This window comes from Girardinichthys multiradiatus, chromosome 5, assembly GCF_021462225.1.
Source record: "Girardinichthys multiradiatus isolate DD_20200921_A chromosome 5, DD_fGirMul_XY1, whole genome shotgun sequence".
Taxonomy (NCBI): domain Eukaryota; kingdom Metazoa; phylum Chordata; class Actinopteri; order Cyprinodontiformes; family Goodeidae; genus Girardinichthys; species Girardinichthys multiradiatus.
The window spans coordinates 20145516-20165707 of record NC_061798.1 but is presented as its reverse complement, the minus strand read 5'-3'; the positions used below and the strand labels follow the sequence as shown (position 1 = coordinate 20165707).

Here is a 20192-nt window from a genome sequence, read left to right as displayed (position 1 = left end):
TGTCTTTAATAAATAATATAAAGTACGTATGTAGCATCAGTTATTAAAAGTGCTATTGAAGCTTGATTAAAACAAAGGCTTTTTGGTAATAGAATGAAAGACAATAGTTCTTAATATTGAAAAAAATATATTTAATATTTTCTATTTCTTCCCTTTTTAGCCCTTCTGTCTCCTTTGAAGAACTGCTTCCTCCTCTCACACCTAGGTAAATCCAGAATAAGGCTGACCCATTACAAGTGTTATGTTGAGGACCAACTTGCATTTTGCTATGGGCAAAGCCATCTTTGCTGACTTAAACCGTACTATTTATCATAATTACAGGTTGCAGCCATCTGGTTGCAGACACAAAAACTTACAAATGTTCATTTGTCCCTGTTAGTGTCAGCCTCTAATTTGACCCTGAAGGCCCAACAGAAACTGTAACAGCATATTTTTTGTATCATGGTTGTATCAGGAATGTTGTTATTATTTTTCTATTTCTGTCAATGGCGTTTGTATTTTTTTTATATTTATTCTCTGCTGGCTGCAAAAAAACAGCTCCTTTTGGCTAATAAAGTTTATCTTTACTTTATTAGGGGTGTATTGGGCCAACATGTCAATAACCTTCAGTATCTGCCTTTAGGTTCAATGCACTTGTGCACCAAACAAATGAAGCTTTGCTTTAAACCTGTGCTGCCTGTGCATCTATGTGTCTATGTTCTGCATATAGAACACAGATGGCATATTATGTGCATAACTCTATGTTCCATTACGCAATTATAAAAGAGGAAAGTTTTATGTCAGCTGGCCCTACATCACACCTAATTACTAACTTTTTTTAAAATCACCAGATTGTAAACATAACTGGTTTTAAAAAAGTAAGCTAAAGGCAATGTTTATTAGGAATATGAGAACATTGTTAATTAAGTACAATTCATTTGTCGCGATATCCCGATCCAATCCCAGGTATCTGCTCAGTGTCCTGAAAACTGAATTTTTAAATGATTGATATCAGGGGTCTGAAAACAGTCATCTCCTGATGCACTAAAGCAAACAGGGGCACATGAAAACAGCAGGATATCCACAGGAGCAAGGTGTGAATTATTATTATTATTATTATTGAAGGCTGAAGCTGTATGTCGAGTCAGACAGGCTGCATAATTAGAAATACTATAAAGCTGTTTTAGGTGATTCATTGTACTGGAAAAAATATATAATAATTAAGCAATTTTTGTGTACTGTCAAGCTCATATTGTTCATGTTCTACAGCTTACCTGTTCTCTTTCACAACATTTTGCATTTTGTTTAACAACCAAATCTGAGTTATTTTGCATTTTTTGCATTGTTTGAGTGTGCTGTTTTCACTGCGGTCCCCACCAAAGCATTTCACACTTTGATCTGAAACTGAGCTATTCAGTTGCCAGGGCAATTAGAGACTCATTTTATTAATGTATGCATCAGAGCAATTTAAATTTAAAGTGCTTCTAGGTGAAAGCTGGTAATTGCTGATGTATGTGTATCTTGGTACTCTAGCAGAGCCATTTATGGCTGTTAATTTCTGAGGTTGCACTAAGTATCTGTTGAGGCTTTCTGCATAAGTTAAAAGTTTCATCAAAGCCAAAGGTATTTATCTAAGAGCCATTCCCTGGCAGTCAGAAAGAAGGAAGGCAATTAAACAAATACTCCTACATGCATCACAGCATCGAGAAAATAGCATTTATAGTGGGGACATATGTAAACACAGGGGAATGGCCCTTAAGTGTTAATTCAAAATAAACAAGCTGTTGATAGTTGCATCTTAATTATTTAGGGTCATCACTTATATAAGATTATGCTATATTATATGTAATTTGGTAAAAAAAACACCTGAAAAATGCTAGAAAACTAGCTGGACAAACCAGGTGTAGAACAGAGGCACTGTGCTTTTTAGACTTTGTGTTTCCTTTCAAAATAATTTACAAAGCATTTCCTTGTCTCATTTAAAAAAAAAATTATCTTTGGTATTTCTGTTTGATAAATCTTAAGGCTTTAGTGAAGGGCCACAAAATCCCCTCCTCATTTAAATTTCTTTGTAGAGCAAAGCACTAATCTGCAGAGGACAAATTACTTCCCTTAAGTCATTTTCATCTTGACCTGTAATTGACCAGAACTAAACAGGTTTTCTTTGAGTGCATGCATGTGCGTGCATGTCAGTAAAGGAGCAAAGCCCTTCTAAAATCCACCTATAAACAAAATATAATCAAACTTTAGTCCTTAAGTAAGTGGACTTTTGACTCCACTCTTCAATTACCTGTTGGATCAGGCGTCGTCTCCCAGTGTAGGTCTCCATCTTTGTTGCTGATCCAACCACAAAGACCATCATCAAAGGAGCAGCTCAAATGTCCCGAGTCTGAGAAACAAAACACATTGTACATGGCTGATGTCATGCTGTGTTTGTTCAATATCATCAAGAAAGATAAGCCTCCCTCTGATGAATATGAAGTGATTTTGTAATTCATGAGAAGAATACTTCTAGTGAAAAACTCTTCATCTCAAACAAACATTCAACAAACATGAAATTCTAGACCATAGGTCCCCAAGTGTACCTAAGTTTGGCCTTATCTGAACCCAGGTCAGCTGGGAATGAATGCAGTCATATTCAATAAATTAGAGCATGCGTTCTGAGGAAACAAATTTGTCAGAATAAAAGTACCTCTTAAAAATAACCTTTAGGAAGGTGTTAAACATGCTTTTAAGCCCACAATTTGTTAGCAAATGTTTTTTACTTGGTCTGATGTAATATTCTAATCTTAAATGCCGTGTGTTCATTTTGGGCGATGGTTTGAACACCCGTTCTATCCGTTTCAGTTGTTGTGTCCTTGGGCAAGACATTTCAATCGCCTTGCCTGCTGATGGTGGTCAGAGGGCTCGGTGGTGCCGATTGTATGGCGGCCCCACCTCTGTCAGTCTGCTCCAGGGCAGCTCTGGCTACATTGTAGCTTACCATTGTCAGTGGGTGAATGGGTGGATGACTGATTGTAGTTTGAAGCGCTTTGGAGTCCTCAGACTTAATAGAGAGCTATACAAATGCAGGCCATTTACTATTAGCTTTAAGCAAAAAATGATCATAATTAATATGTAATAATTAATAAAGTATGCATAGTCAACAGTTTTGTTTCAATAAATTCTGTGATGCTGTTACACTACAAATAAAACAAGGCATTAAAGTATGAAATGCTGTGCAAATAGGTTCAAAGTTAAGAGTAACATCCATCATTTTGTCTCCAGGAAAAATCCTCTCTCTCGATTCACAATAAAATCAAGATACTATGAATTCAAAACAAACACAAAATCAAATCATTAGCCTATTTAATCCATATTTTCCCTTGGAATTAATACATCACATCAAGCTGACATAACTTCACAAAAGTTTGCTGATGATATTGGGTAGAATTGTGCATTGAGTCTTGCTTAATATGCAGGTCTGGAGCACAAAACTAATATGCTTCCAATCAATTCATAATTTTAGCAGCAAGACAAGCAGTGTATGAGAAGCAGGACATTTTGACAGTGTATAGTAGACTGTGAGCCATTGTTTAAACCAACAGGTCGAGATGCCAGGTGTCACCTCCTATTAAATCCACCAGGTCACTATAATTAATTTAACAGCAGAAATTTGTTTTGGGGTACACTTTGTCCCAACGCTCATGTTTGTCATTTTCTGAACCGTGTGTGAAACGCTGTTCCCAGCTGTGTCTCTCATTCATGTTATGCTTACCTGGGTCATCCTTGGGTTCAACTGCTGTGTTGCCGAGCTCAATATCAAAGTCTGTGTCCAGAACAGTGTTGTGGCCGTGATTCCTAGGGACTGAGGACAGATAAAGGATTAACAAATAAATTGTATTGATTCAATATTCTCTACTTGGAGCTGTTGTATGACTTTCTTACACTGCACCAAAGTAATTCACAGGGATGAATCAATGTCATGGTTTAATGTCTGACTAACAACAGATATCAAACACATCAAAAAGGAAAAGTCTGCTGTAGCAAGGGTCATATGTCTAATTTACTGTCATCACTAGAATGGCTTCCTGTAAAATTCAAAATTGAGTAAAAAATACTTCTGATTGCATACAACAGCAATGTTGCACTTATTGCTTACCATACCTACATACATCTCATGTAGGGCTGGTACCCCGACATGCATCACATGTAGAGGTGGTTGTCTACCAACCCTCAAGAGCATGCCACTCTCAAGATGGAGTCTTACTTGTCATCCATAGAACATCCAAAGCAAGAGTAGGAAGCAGAGCTTTTAGTTTTTAGCCCCTTTTGCTCTGGAATTACATTCCCCCATTGGTAAGGAACATTGACACACTCCAAGCTTTTTTAAAAAGCTGGAAACCTATTTTAGTCTTTATTTATTTACTTATTAGTATTGCATATTTTACTAAACTGCTGACAGTGTCCATTGTGTTTTGTTTTATGTATTTTAACCTCTTATTTACTGTTCTCTATTTTAATTGGTTGATATCATATTCTAATGTGTTTCCTTGCTTTGAAAATGTATATTTTTATGGATTTTTCTAAACCTAACTGAATATTTTCTGTTTACCTTCTAACATCTGCTTTTTGTTTTGTGTTTGATCAGCACTTTGAGTTTCGCAGTGGTTGAAAAAACTAGCAACCTGTGCTATACAAATAAAGCTGAATTAAATGGAATGGAATTCATCTCATGTGGTCATGATTCCTGCAAAATGAAATATGACCTCTCAGTCAGCTATCATCAGAGGAAGGAGTGTTTCTACACCTTGATAACAGAGAGGGTGTGAGTAGACATGTTATCAGAAACATCTCTGTTATAAGCTCTTCTCAGGAAAAGCAAACTGAGAGGCTGTTTTTCCCATCTCAACTGCAGGGTGTTTAGTTCAGTAAGAGAAGCCTGAAAAAGTCCTTGCTTCTGAGAATCGCTGTTGTTGTGTTTCACTATTGCTCCTTCTTTCACATACAAAACATAACTAACATAACAAAATAGAAGACAGTTTATGTGTTACACATGGGTTATATTATGCTTTCCTCCAACACCCAGGAACAAAGCAGTCTTTATTGTCATAAATCGTTGTGGTTTGTTTGGACCAATGTGCAGACTGATGCTCGTGAGTCGCATCGTGAGTAGAAAGGTTTGTTCTTTTAACAATAACAATTTACATGGGTAAGCCAGAACAAGGACACGAACATGGAGCCAGGTAGCAACAGAGAAGGATAAAGTGTAGCAATCAGGGATGTAAACAGGAGGAACCAGCGAGGAACAATGAAAACCAGGAAGCTAAAATATTCAGAGAAGTTGAGTGTGAACCAATAAACCGGGAGAGGAGCTGATCAGGAGAATCTAAGGCAGCTGGGGACCAGGGATGCAGGAGAACTGAGGGAGAGTGACTAATTAACACAGAAGAGCAGAGAGTACAAGGAGGTAACCAAAACACATCTAAGTGAACTGAAGCAAGTAAACAATGAAACACTAGCAGATCCAGACATTTATCTTTCCCCACTGAAGTCAAACTGCACAACACCAAGCATTTCTTGTTTTTTCTTTTTTTTTTCATTTGGAAGATTTTTTTTATATAGAAAAAAATGTATTCAGTTCAGAGGATTTAAAATCTTAATTTATATGTCAAACATCAAATAATCAAAACAGGTTCTTTTGCAGTCAATTCATGTATGAATTGACTACAATACACAACTAATCTTCTGAATTCCTGAGTGCATGCTCTGAATCAGCCTGTCCTTGTGTAGGTTCATGACCACCTGGCAGAGTGCAGAAGTCGGTCAGCCGGAGAAATCTGAGAGTGGGAGAGGTCATGCATACACCAGGTTCTCCAGCAATCCTCGGCATCCCAGTCCATCTGTGTGTGTGTGTGTGTGTGTGTGTGTGTGTGTGTGTGTGTGTATGTGTGTGTGTGTGTGTGTGTGTGTGTGTGTGTGTGTGTGTGTGTGTGTGTGTGTGTGTGCGTCTGGGTTTTAGTGTCTGGATTAAGCCCCTGTTTGAGATCTTGTACTCAGAGAGGATGTACAGCACACTGAAAAGATCAGGTGATAAAGTATCCTTTCCAAAAATGGTTCTTCAAGTTGAGAGCTTTAACCAAGGCAAGGCCTCATATCTCACATTTTAATTCCCTTTGTATTAGACTATTGCAATTCCTTGCATGTAGTCTAGAAACGTTAACACTTTTGTCAGTTGCAGCTGGTATAACATGCAAGTGAGAAAGCACTCCAATGGCTTTATGTTTATTACAGGATAGATTTTACAAGCCTACATGGAAATCTTAACACAGAAGTAAGTGGTTCCCATTCTGTGGAACCACATACTGATGCAGATAAAAACTTCTCAGAAATTAGTATCGTCCTATTTAGATTGAAACTACCTAAACTATCCAACCCCGATGTAAATTAACGATGTTATTCATATGTAATTTTGTTTTCTCACTTTTGAATAATCTGGCTAGCATTTCTTTCTTTTTGCTTTAGTGTTTTAGTGGTATATGTTTTTGGTTTACAAATATTGCAATTTTGCACAGCACCTACAAAATTGTGCTTTATAAGTAAATCTACAAAATGCTGCTTGAATTCACATTTTCTTTTTCTTAATGTGGACCAAACTATTTCTGTAGAAAAGATGCCAAATAGCCAATTTAATTAAAGCTTGCATTCTAATGGAGCTTAAATAAACAGTTGTGCTTTTAGCCAAATGTAGGGGACTTTTCTTAAAGAACTCAGTGTGTCGAAAGGGTTTCAATTGTCACACAGGATTGAAGATTCCTTATCCTGCAGGGAGTATATGCACTTTTAGAGATGGTACATTTGTGAAATTAGCTTTTTTGTTGAGAGCTTTAATGTTAATTGTGTGTCTCTGCATATAGCAAATGCAGTAGGAAGATGTAAATAAAGAGGGAACAATGGTGTAAGTCAAAAGGAGCAAAGTTAATATATTTTGAAAATATAAACATTCAATAAAATTTTGAAATACACAATGAAACAATTATATTATATACTGATTATATTTTATACCCTGTAAAGGGGTAAAAATAAGGATTGAACAGATTGACTATTTGCTTAAGGGTAAAGGTTATTTGTCTTTAGACTATAAAGTAGTAATCTTTTAGACTACTACTTTAGACATAAAACTCACAATAGATGACGGTAACAAACCAAGGAATCCACACATACAAAGAAATTAAAACAAATAAGTCCTTAAATAATGTATAATAAAGAGAAACTGCACATGTAATAAGTATTAAACACAAAGAGAAGAGCCTGCTAACAGCTATAAAGAGCCAAGGAAAGGTGAAATCTGTCATTATTTAAAAAGCAATCCTACACCATAGCAGTGCAGGTTAATACCAGTCGGTTTAGTCCTGAATGATGGACTATAAAAAGTTTCTCATTATGTATCCCGCAACAAGCATCTTGTCATGAGTTAAAAGCAAAGATTTCTCTGAAGAACTTTGCAAACGTATTGTTGCAAAACATAAAGGTGACACTAAACTTCTAAATGTACCAGTGAGGGAACCATCATCCAGAAAGGGAAAGAACATTTGTTTTACCATAAACCAGCGTCAACAAGGTGCTCCTTGTGAAATTTCTGATAGAGGAGTTGCTAAAAGCCAAGGCCCACTCAGTGAAAGACCTCGAGTTAGCGAATACAATGGTTTTAAAGAAAACACAAATAATGCACTCAACCACCATGGCCTCTATGCAGGCACACTGCTCAAGACTCCCCCTGCTGAAGACAAAACACATTGAAGCTTGTTTAAAGTTTGCTGCAGAACATTTGAAAAAGCCCTAGAAATATTAGGAAACTATAGTCTGATCAGATGAGGCCATAATTCATACTCTTTGGGTGTCACTGCACACACCATGTTTGGATGAGTGATGGCAGTACATGTAGCCCCAAAAATACCCAACCGACAGTGAGGTTTGGGGGTTGGAACATCCTAACGTGGGGCTGTTTACAGCACATGGTACTGGCAGATTTAATTTAACTGAAGAAAAGATGAATAGAGAAATTAACCAAGACAATCTTATTAAGAATCTAGTTGAAATATTGAAAGGGCTGAGGTTTAGTGTGTATGGAAGATTCTGCTACGACATCCGGGATTTGAAGATAGTTTGTGTGGAAGAAAAAAACAAAATCTCTCCGGACTGTCTTGAAGTCTTTCTACTAAGCATGAGATACATTTCTTTTTAATATACACAATTTATGGGCTAATTTGTGTTGATTTCTTTCTATATATTGATAACTAGGGTTGTTACTGACATCTGGTGTGAATTTAATGTCAACAGCCTCATTTGAATCTACCACATTTATTTTCCCAGCTGTATTTGAAAAATGTGAAGTAAATTTGAAACAGAAACATGAATTTCAGAAATCATTCATATTCTATTGCAATTAGTTAAGTTACTTATTAATTTATAAAATGTTTCAGTGTTGTTAAAGGTAACTTTAAAATCCTTCATGAAAGTGACGCCTTTCATGAAGCTGTGGAGCTGTTGTTTCCTTTAAACTTTCCTACATGCCACTGACAAACTAAAAATATTACATTCAAAGTTATACTAGCAAAGATGTTGACAGCACAGGTCAACACAAGAAATAAAAATACACGTTTTAAAAAAATAACGATTTTTCACCCTGTACACGTGTATGGGCACAGTCTGTTCTCCTGAAAACGCCTGTTGACCTGCACAAAGAGACACTAATTTCAATTCTCATTTCTGACTAATTATTTGATTAATTACTCTGTAATATATCCCCTCCCTTCCCATCTCCAATTCTTCACATCATCTTTAAGAAGCTCTGCTTTCTTGAAATGCTCTGCCAGTGTCTAAACTACTAGACTTGATGCCTCCCTCAAGCCGCGCGGGCAGGTGATAATGCAATCTTCTTCCCCTATTCGGTTTTTTAATTATGAGATGCCATCTGGCAAGATGAGTGGCAACCAGAGTGTCTACTCTTTCATTTTTGTATTTAACTGTTTCATCTCAGCAGACAACCAGTGTAGCCTTTGGGTTATGAGGTGTGTGAAAGCTCATCTATAAGTAATAGCAAGCAAGGTTATTCTAACAGTGGCAACTACCCTTGGTATAAACAAGCAAAATTTTGTCAGTTTGTTATTTTGTCTTTGTTTATTTGAAAATAATTATTCTGTTTCTTTTTATTTTTCTGCTTGTTTTTCTTTATATACCTTAGGTGTATTATATTGTGCAAATTTCCTTAACCTACACATGTTCAGTCCTTGTAGGTTGTATGCTATGATGTCTTCTAGGATGTATAATTCTTTCTCAACATTAAGGGCCGATAATAACGCTGTAGAGAAACATGTTAGCACATTGTTCTATGTGTAAATATGATAATAGGGCTAAATGTTATAAAAACTTGGAGTTCATTTATGTTTTATACAGTTTTTGCAAAAGTATTCATACCAGTTGAACTATTTACATTTTCTAATATTATAGCTAAAATCAATGAATTTTATTGTGATGCTAGATCAATGCAATCAACACAAAAAAATGCACGAATGTGAAATGGAAGAAAACAGTAAGTGGTAAATGGTACATGGTTTTCAAAATGTTTTAAACATAAAAATCTGAAAACCCCTGTCAACACTGTAGAATTACCTTTTGCCCTAATCATAGCAGCAAGTCTTAACACAGTGGTGGTGTGTTCAGGGTGCATTATTAGTTTTCCACCCCAATCCGCACCAAATTAAATTCTACTTTTTACAAAAAGATTTTATTCCAACCCCCTCTCAATCATTTAAAACTACTTACATTAATGGTTTTAATTAGAAATATCAAACAAAAACAAAGAATGGTAATGTACTTTTAATGAAATAAGTGTAAATGATTCATGCTTGGCTGCCATCACAGTGTGGCATATAGATGAACCAGAAATAACACGTAGTTGCATATTATAACTTAATCCAGAAACATAACTATCTCAAGTCGCAAATATTATTTTAACTGTGCAATTACTGAGACTATTTTCAGATTACATAGAACAAAATATTGTTTTCTTTCTAGTGAATTTGAAAATACCTTAGTCAAACATAAATATTCATAGATATTAAACTTTCAATACAGCCTTCTGAATAGGCACTAAATTATGGCATGACTGTAGCAAAAGGTAAAACCTTCACAAACAGTGTAAACAATGCTTTTGAAGACAATTAATGCAATTTATTTTATTTTTTTATATAAACAGACACAAAACCCTTCGGTTTACAAGTTGAATATTATAGCTTTTTAAAACATAGCTCCAAAAAACTAAATACATCTGTGTTATTGAGTTTTCTTCCAATACTGTAAAGATAAACCCTAAACTCGTTAACACAGTTTAGAGTAGTTTTTTTTTTTTTTTTTGTCTTTCACTTTATAAAGGCTTTGTGTATTGGACTTCACCCATTACAACCAATCTTCAACCTGGTTGTGCTTTGAGCATTTTTACACTATAAGATTTTATGTTAATGGGAGTTGGACTGTTTACTGTTCATGTTATTGGGATTACTTCTCATGAAGAAAGGTTTGAATGCCTGTTCCTCTGTGGTGTGGCCAAAGGCATTTTTTTTAAATCCACTTTTGATTGACAAAATGCCCCAAAAATTAAAACATTTTATGATAAACCTGTACATTTTATGTGGCAGTAAATACTAATAATCTACTAATATTCAGTAAATACTAATAATCTCATCTATAATCTTATCTAATAATAATAAATTTGACTCTTGCAGGTATTTATTTTAGAAAAGCAAATTACAAGAAGAAACTCCTGTGAAAAAGTATTTGTTCCTTTTGAATTTCTTTTGATTAGCTATTTTGTTGGTCACACTTAAATGTTTCAGATCATCAAACGAAATTTAGTTTTAGACAAAAGTAAGTGAATACAAAATGTAGTTTTCTGAAGGTGATTCTGTTTATTAAGAAAAGATGTGTTGTCAAAAGCAACATGACCTTGTGTAAAATAGTAATTGGTCCCTAAGATTGTGCCACCCTTGGCAGCAACAACTACCATCAAGTGTTTGTGATAACTGGGAAGGCATATTTTTGAAATCAACTGGGATTACTGGCGCTTATAAATACTTTTTTATAAATCGATTGGAGGGTTTTATAGAGAAACACAAGTTGTCGACAGATAGGCTGTACATATTCAGAAACAACAGATCAACAACCTTGGCTTAGATTGACCTGGTAGAAGAAGTAACGGAAGGTATAAACAAAAAAATGTGTGCAGTGTGGAAGTTTTAAGATCTCAAAAAAGCATTTGACACTATCAGTCAGGATATTTTGCTTAGAAAAATAGACAAGTATAGTTTTCGAGGTGTTGTTCAGGAATGGTTAAAAACCTATGTAATTAATTGACAACAATTTATACAGATTAACCAGGACAAATCTAACTTAATGAATATTATTGGGGTGTACCTCAAGACACCCTCATGAGGACTAAACGATCGAGGCACATGACGTCGCCTGGTATGGCAGAGCCGGGGTCCCACCCTGGAGCCAGGCCTGGGGTCGGGACCCGTCAGAGAGCGCCTGGTGGCTGGGTTGCTCCTTGCTGGACCCGGCCGGCCCAAGCCCGAAAGAGAGACGCGAGGCCATCCCCCAGTGGGACACCTGCAGGGGGAACCGTGGGGGACCAGTGCAAAGAGGATTGGGTGGCAGACGAAGGTGGAGACCTCGGCGGCCCGATCCCCGGATGCTTAGGCTGGCTCTAGGGACGTGGAATGTCACCTCACTGGGGGGGAAGCAGCCTGAGCTTGTGCGGGAGGTAATGGAGATATTGACTAAAAATAGTCGGGCTCACCTCCACACACAGGGTGGGCTCTGCAACCCATCTCCTCGAGAGGTGCTGGATTCTCTTCTACTCTGGAGTGGCCCACGGGGAGAGGCGGCAGGCTGGGGTGGGTTTGCTTGTTGCCCCCCAGCTCAGCCATCTCGTGTTGAGGTTTACCCCAGTGGATGAGAGGGTCGCATCTCTGTGCCTTCGGGTTGGGGACTGGTCTCTGACTGTCGTCTCAGCCTACGGGCCAGGCGGTAGTGCGGAGTACCCAGCCTTCTTGGCATCCCTGTCGGTGGTGCTGGATAGTGCCCCTCCCGGGGACTCCATTATTCTGCAGGGGGACTTCAACACCTACGTGGGAAACAACAGTGACACCTGGAGAGGCGTTATTGGGAGGAATGGCCTCCCCGATCTGAATCCGAGTGGTGTTTCGTTATTGGACTTCTGTGCTAGTCACGGATTGTCCATAATGAGCACCATGTTCAAGCATAAGGATGTCCATCAGTGTACTTGGCACCAGGACACCCTAGGCATTAGGTTGATGATCGACTTTGTTGTCATATCGTCAGACCTGGTGGTGAGATGGATCTGCTGGAAGAGGAGAAAGCCGGACAGACTTGGCAGGCCCAAGTACATAGTGAGGGTCTGCTGGGAACGTCTGGCAGAGCCCTCGGCCAGGGACGTATTCAACTCCCGCCTCCAGGAGAGCTTTGACCAGATTCCGGGGGATGTTGGAGACATAGAGTCCGAGTGGACCATGTTCTCCGCATCTATTGTCGATGGTGCTGCCCGTAGCTGCAGCCGTAAGGTCTGCAGTGCCTGTCGTGGCAGCAATCCCCGAACCCGGTGGTGGACACCGGCAGTAAGGGACGCTGTCAAGCTGAAGAAGGAGTCCTATCGGATTTGGTAGGCTTGTGGGACTCCTGAGGCGGCTGACGGGTACCATGAGGCCAAGCGAGTCACAGCCCAGGCTGTGGCAGAGGTAAAAACCCGGGCCTGGGAGGAGTTCGGTGAGGCCATGGAGAAGGACTACCAGTTGGACTCAAAGCAATTTTGGCAAACCGTCCGGCGCCTCAGGAGGGGGAAGCAGTGCTTCGCCAACACTGTTTACAGTGGGAGTGGGAGGCTGCTGACCTTGACTGGGGACATTATCGGGCGGTGGAAGGAGTAATTCGAGGCTCTCCTCAATCTTGCCATCACGCATTCCCTGGTGGAAACAGAGGCTGGGGACTCGGGGTTAGACTCTTTCATCAACCAGGCTGAAGTCATCGAGGTAGTTAAAAAGCTCCGCGGTGGCAGGGCTTGAGGGGTGGAGGAGATCCGCCCTGAGTACATAAAGTCTCTGGATGTTGTATGGCTATCATAGTTGACACGCCTCTTCAACATTGCGTGGCGAGCGGGGACAGTGCCTCTGGACTGGCGGACTGGGGTGGTGGTCCCCCTTCATAAGAAGGGTGACGGAGAGTGTGTTCCAACTAGAGTGGGATCACACTTCTCAGCCTCCCTGGTAAGCCCTACACCAGGATATTGGAGAGGGGAGTTCGGCTGATAGTCGAACCTCGGCTTCAGGAGGAGCATTGTAGTTTTCGTCCCGGCCGTGGAACACTGGACCAGCTCTATACCCTCTACAGGGTACTCGAGGGTTCATGAGAGTTTGCCTAACCGGTCCACATGTGTTTTGTGGACCTGGAGAAAGCTTTCGACTGTGTCCCTCGTAGTGCCCTGTGGTTTTTGCTCCAGGAGTCTGGAAACGGGGGCCCTTTATTAGGGGCCATCCGGTCTCTGTACAAGCAGAGCAGGAGTTTGATCCGCATTGCCGGCACTAAGTCGGACGTGTTCCAGGTGCATGTTGGACTCCGGCAGGGCTGCCCTTTGTCACCGGTCCTGTTCAGAACTTTTATGGACAGAATTTCTAGGCACAGCCAAGGGTCAGAGGGGGTCTGGTTTGGGGACCAGTGGATTTTGTCTATTCTTTTTGCAGATGACATGGTCCTGCTGGCCCCCTCTAGCCAAGACCTATACATGTGTTGGGGCAGTTCGCAGCTGAGTGTGAAGCGGCTGGGATGAAGATCAGCTCCTCCAAGTCAAAACATTTTGTTAGGGTTAGGGTAACATTTTGTGACGTATACAAATGATATATGCAAGATTTTGAAATTTTTGTTTTTTGCAGATTTTGTGTTTGCAGAATTTATGTTTGACATAAATAAATTACCTTTCAATTTAAAGAAAACAAATCATAAGAGAAATAATAAAACATAAATAAAAGTTGATAAAATAAAAATACTAAATATTAAATGAAATAAAATTATTCTGTGTGATTTTAGACCATAAAATCTTTTGGAAACAACACATGAACTATATTTAAGCAAAATTAGCACGGAGCTTTGCTGAAGAATACAAGGCATCTTTAATCAGAAAACATTTACAGTATACTGTGTATTGAGTGTGCCCTATGTGTGCTAAAGGTGTAGAGGTGTGGGGAAATTTAATTAATAAATATAATGCAAAAAAAGGCCATAAATAAATAACACTGGATACAAAGACCATGCAAATAGACTGTCTTTAAAATCAAAAGTTATAAAATTTGAAGGTCTGATTCATTTCTAAACAGCACAAATTGTTAAAGCAAAAATTAATTTGTTTCCAAATAAAATAAATAAGTTGTCAGTTTGGGGAAGCACCACTGCATGGGGCCCCTCACGCCTGCAAGGTCCATTGTCCCACTTCCCAAGAACCTACTGATGTGTGCCTTCACGAATTCCCCTGGAGGGCAACTCCCTAAGTGGCCCTCTTTTGTCCCACGTACGCCCACATAAATACAGCGCCAACTGAGGCAAGGGAATCCCCAGAGATCCCCAGAGACACCAGGGTGGAGTCCCCACAGAGCAATACAACTAACATGGCATTTCAGAAACAGATCTTGCCTACAGTCAAAGATAGTGGTTTTAAGAGCCATATGAGTAAAATTAGCAATTTCATGATGTGACAGATGAACGTGCCAGATTAGCACTTGGGTGACGGATTGATGTGTGTCTGTGTGTCACAAAAATATGAATGGTGTGCCTACTGGTGCACTGGCTTTGATGGATAAGGAAGTGGGGTGAGCGGGTCGTGTCATGCTGTGCATCAAATTGTTTGGACCTGGTCAGTCTGTGTCTGAGTCTGTGCTTTATTCTCTTGCAATGTTGAATAGTGTCTGGATTTTGAATGAATTGATCACTGCTGATCCAGGAGAAGACATTGGCCCTCAATTTCACCACCAGTTTTGCCTCATAATTAGTGGTGGTTTTGTTATGTCTGGGGCTGCTTTGGTATTTAAGGATTTTGAAAACTTGTTTTAATTGATGGAACCATGAATCTGTAGCAGAAAACCCTAAAGGAAAATGTTCATTCATCAACTTGTGATCTTAAGCTAAAGAGCACTTGGGTTATGCAACAGGACAATAATCGAAAGCACATCAGCAGGACATCCCCTGAAAAAACACAACATGAAAGTTTTGAATTGGCCTAGCCAAAGTCTGAACTTAAATTCAGATGATGTGGTGTAACCTTAAACAGACTAGTCATGTTCTTCCCTTTCAATGTGACTAAAAGAAAACAATTCTGGAATTAAAAGTGGCCCAAAATTCATCCACAGAGATGTCAGAGTGATCGGCAGTTCAAACATCTGATGACAATTAGCAAGGGTGGCAGGGCCAAGTTTTAGGTGTAAGGGGCAAATACATGTTTCACATCAGGCCAGGTTACTTTGGATAACCTTTCTTCTCTTAGGTATGTTTTACAAAGCAAAGATGCTTAGCTTTAAAATAAAAAAGTGTCATATGTAGCAAATAAAACAGTTTGTGTTTTACTATTAAAATTGTATCTGATGGGTAGATTGTCAACATGTAAACTGACTGCACACTGTACAGGTTAGAGCCCCATGTTACAACCTAAACACAAAAATAGTATGATGACCTGAACAATCAATATATATATATATATATATATATATATATATATATATATATATATATACAGGGATTGGACAATGAAACTGAAACACCTGGTTTTAGACCACAATAATGTATTAGTATGGTGTAGAGCTTCCTTTTGCGGCCAATACAGCATCAATTCGTCTTGGGAATGACATATGCACATCCTGCACAATGGTCAGAGGGATTTTAAGCCATTCTTCTTGCAGGATAGTGGCCAGGTCACTACGTGATACTGGTGGAGGAAAATGTTTCCTGACTCGCTCCTCCAAAACATCACAAACTGGCTCAGTAATATTTAGATCTGGTGACTGTGCAGGCCATAGGAGATGTTCAACTTCACTTTCATGTTCATGAAACCAATCTTTCACCAGTCTTGCTGTGTGTATTGGTGCATTGTCATCCTGATACACGGCACTGCCTTCAGGATACAGTGTTTGAACTATTGGATGCACATGGTCCTCAAGAATGGTTCGGTAGTTCTTGGCAGTGACGCGCCCATCTAGCACAAGTATTGGGCCAAGGGAATGCCATGATATGGCAGCCCAAACCATCACTGATCCACCCCCATGCTTCACTCTGGGCATGCAACAGTCTGGGTGGTACGCTTCTTTGGGGCTTCTCCACACCGTAACTCTCCCGGATGTGGGGAAAACAGTAAAGGTGGACTCATCAGAGAACAATACATGTTTCACATTGTCCACAGCCCAAGATTTGCGCTCCTTGCACCATTGAAACCAACGTTTGGCATTGGCATGAGTGACCAAAGGTTTGGCTATAGCAGGCCGGCCGTGTATATTGACCCTGTGGAGCTCCCGACGGACAGTTCTGGTGGAAACAGGAGAGTTGAGGTGCACATTTAATTCTGCCGTGATTTGGGCAGCCGTGGTTTTATGTTTTTTGGATACAATCTGGGTTAGCACCCGAACATCCCTTTCAGACAGCTTCCTCTTGCGTCCACAGTTAATCCTGTTGGATGTGGTTTGTCCTTCTTGGTGGTATGCTGACATTACCCTGGTTACCGTGGCTCTTGATACATCACAAAGACTTACTGTCTTGGTCACAGATGCGCCAGCAAGACGTGCACCAACAATTTGTCCTCTTTTGAACTCTGGTATGTCACCCATAATGTTGTGTGCATTTCAATATTTTGAGCAAAACTGTGCTCTTACCCTGCTAATTAAACCTTCACACTCTGCTCTTACTGGTGCAATGTGCAATCAATGAAGACTGGCTACCAGGCTGGTCCAATTTTGCCAAGAAACCTCCCACACTAAAATGACACGTGTTTCAGTTTCATTGTCCAACCCCTGTATATGTAATAGAACTTCACATTCAAATTCATGGGTAGGTGTTGTCTAACATTTTGCTGGAAGTCTGTATGAAATATGCAAGCTCGTTGGTGGGTAATCTGAAAAGCTCTGAAGTGTCACTTAGCTTCATCCAGCGTTTTATCCCATTGCTTTTGTTTAACAGCCTGCGGCTTTTCTGCTGTGTTCCTTACAGCATTATTTGTCAAAGACACAAGACAAGCTGATCTCAGGAAAAAAAATCTGCAGACAATTTGTGTGAACTACCCACTTTGCAACGGAAAATGGCTTCAAATGCTAATGGAGATTATACATATAATTAACTTGCTCATACAATTGTTAAGAAAAAATAAGATTAAGGTTCTTACTGTGCACATCTCCTCTTTGTTTGGTGACCTCCCTCTGGATGGTGTTATCTACAAGCGTAACTGGTGGGGGTGTTGGTAGTATGGGTTTTCTTGTGGGAGCCACTGGCCTCGGTGGGATGTAGGGTTTTCGTGTGGGAATTGATGGCTTTCTAGTAGAGGTGGAGGGCTTTCGAGTGGGAACTGCTGGTTTGCGTGGAGGTTGAGTGATCCTCCCAGGGACCGGTGGAACTTTGGTTGTAGTTTTGGATGGTGATTTTGGAACAATGGTGAAGGTTTTCTTTGAAGTCACTGGTGGGTGGACTGTGGTAATCCTTTTGTGATCCAAGTCTGGGATGTGGTTGTGATGATTGGGAGGCAGTTTGCCTGGTCTCGGGGGGTCAATCGCCACCTTTGGAATGGCTGAAATGATAAGAGAATGCAGATGGAGGGCTGAAAGATGAGCACTTAGGAGTTAATGAGGCACAGAATTGCAGACTAACTGCAGTAATTAGCCCGACTTTTGCAGAGAGAGCTTTATTTCATCCGCTGAGACTTCTCCATGATATCTATTTACTAAATATAAGCAGACTGAAGTAAACTGGATGCCTCATGTCTGGGTAAAGCAGAGGCTTACAATTGCAGAGAAGAGTAAGTTTAAATTCACTCACAAGTTCACAGTAAACCTGAATGAATTCATAGCAAAACAAAAGACAAATGCTTATAAGATCAGTTTTCAAAGGGCTAATTTAATCAGATTTTAGTCAAAAAGGCTAGAAATTATAGACATGAGAAATCATAATCAACCTTTTAATTGCTTTCAAAGCAGAGAAGTAAGTTTAAAATATTTTTTGACACACAAAAAAAACTCATTGGAGCTAACATCTCTAATATGAATCGTCAGTTACCATATATGGATGTGTGACAACAGTTTTAAACAGAAGACAGATTTGTTTTTTTGATGGAGAAGAAGAAGACCTTTCTAATGGGAATTTAGTTTGGTTTTTAAGTTTTTCGAGAGGACATTTGCTGTCAACTAAATTCAGTTGAAATTAGTTTGTTGAATGGATGTGTGGCTACTTATTGTAAGGATGAAGTGAGAACTTTTTTCCCCCAAAGATCATCTACACAGCATGAGCCCAAACTCAATTCAAAAGATGTCAAAATTATGGCATATCCCCTTTAAATATACTGCTTAAAATAACAAATAATCGCACCTCAAGATGATTATCAGTATGTTTCTTTATTGATGAGTTAAAATGACTACCCCTTTATTTCTGTAAATCTCTTTTGCAGGGGTTTGGAGTCAGTGGATCTTGAAGGTTTCAGGTTGCAGACTGCTTTGAAATATTGGTATAAAGCAATGGAATATTGCAACTTGGCTCCCTGAGTCCTCTGTTTCCTGCAAACTATAATTAGGTGACATGGCGAAGTGTTTGCAACAGGCATCCTTGCTCAATACGCCGAAACATTGGCTGTGTACATAGGATGATTAAATAATAGTAAAGAATAAATGACTTAATTTGCACTGCACTGCTGCTAATGAACTTCATGTCAATGACTAGAAAGAGAAAAAATCATTTACATTTGATGATAACTCCTCCTTTCGGCTGACTAAAATTGTCACACAGCAGAAACAGTCACTCTGTGCACATGCGATAAGGGAAGCAGGGTAATTTAAGCACTGACTGACAGCCGTTACAAAGAAAGGAATTTCAGCACCAACTCTTGGCTTTCATGACCATTCCTCCCTCTTTCTTGCTTGCCTAACTTTTTTTAAGGAAAAATGTGAGGCCCCATTTATCCTTCTGCATTGATGAACATCGGGACCAGCGTGTTTTGTTCCCAGGCATTACTTACGTTTACAGTCATGCCCCATCCCCCTGTAGCCGTCTCTGCATTTGCACTTGTATGAGCCCGGCGTGTTGTAGCAGGTGGCGAAGTTGCTGCAGTGGCTCAGACCTAAAGAGCATTCATCCACATCTGAAAGATAATAGAAACATGAAAACATTTAGCAACAAGATGCGAGAGGGGGAACCCTTCAGACATAACAGCAGAATCTCAAAGGCTAATTGCTCAATGTACACATGAGGGGAGACTCATGCGCACAGAACCACTTTATGTTTTCATCAATGTCAAAGCAAAATCATTATGAGGGCAGTTTGGAAGAAAATCATGAGACACAGGGACATTGTAAGGTTATTTAGGCATCTTCTGAGCAGTTAATTTTTTTTACCTATGAATAGTAAGTCTTTTTACAAAGTTTGCTCAAAATGCTCAATAAACCATGCAGATGGATGGCTATTAAATAAAGGTAACTGAAATCAATATGAGGAATGCATGTTAGAGTGGACTGAGGGAGCAGCTGACTGCTCTGCTTTATTATGGAGATTATTTTTTCTCAAGGATTCCTAAGGGTTTTTAGCACTTCCTCATCATAAGATTATCTGGTGAAGTATTTAAATCTGGGTATCTTTGTTTTATAACATGCTTTTATTTATCCAGCATTTATACTAAATATGTTGTTTTTAGAATTTCTGATTACTATAAAAGTTTTTATGCGCAATAATCAAAAGTCACATTTTCATAGGACCAATGTGTATGAAATGAAGCGTAAATAAAAATATTTGTTTATCTAAAAACCTTCATTTGAGATCTCTAGTTTACTTCTTCAAAGAGTACACTCTGCTCCCACTTTCCCAAAATGCAGATCAGCTGCATTTCATAAAGAAGAATATCATAGAAAACTACATTTATTTCATTAATTCAATTT

General features: G+C 39.3%; 1 protein-coding gene across 4 annotated transcripts in view; it reads right to left on the bottom strand.

Moving 5' to 3' along the window:
- The window catches only part of npnta (nephronectin a), a 79848-nt gene that overhangs the window by 3526 nt on the left and 56130 nt on the right, over positions 1 to 20192 (bottom strand). For all 4 annotated transcript variants that reach the window (XM_047364522.1, XM_047364523.1, XM_047364524.1 and 1 more), the window contains 4 exons: positions 19280 to 19402; positions 17444 to 17842; positions 3737 to 3826; positions 2270 to 2368 (listed from right to left, as the gene is read on the bottom strand). In XM_047364522.1, coding sequence (XP_047220478.1) covers positions 2270 to 2368; positions 3737 to 3826; positions 17444 to 17842; positions 19280 to 19402 — 711 coding nt within the window. The remainder of the gene's footprint in view (positions 1 to 2269; positions 2369 to 3736; positions 3827 to 17443; positions 17843 to 19279; positions 19403 to 20192) is intronic.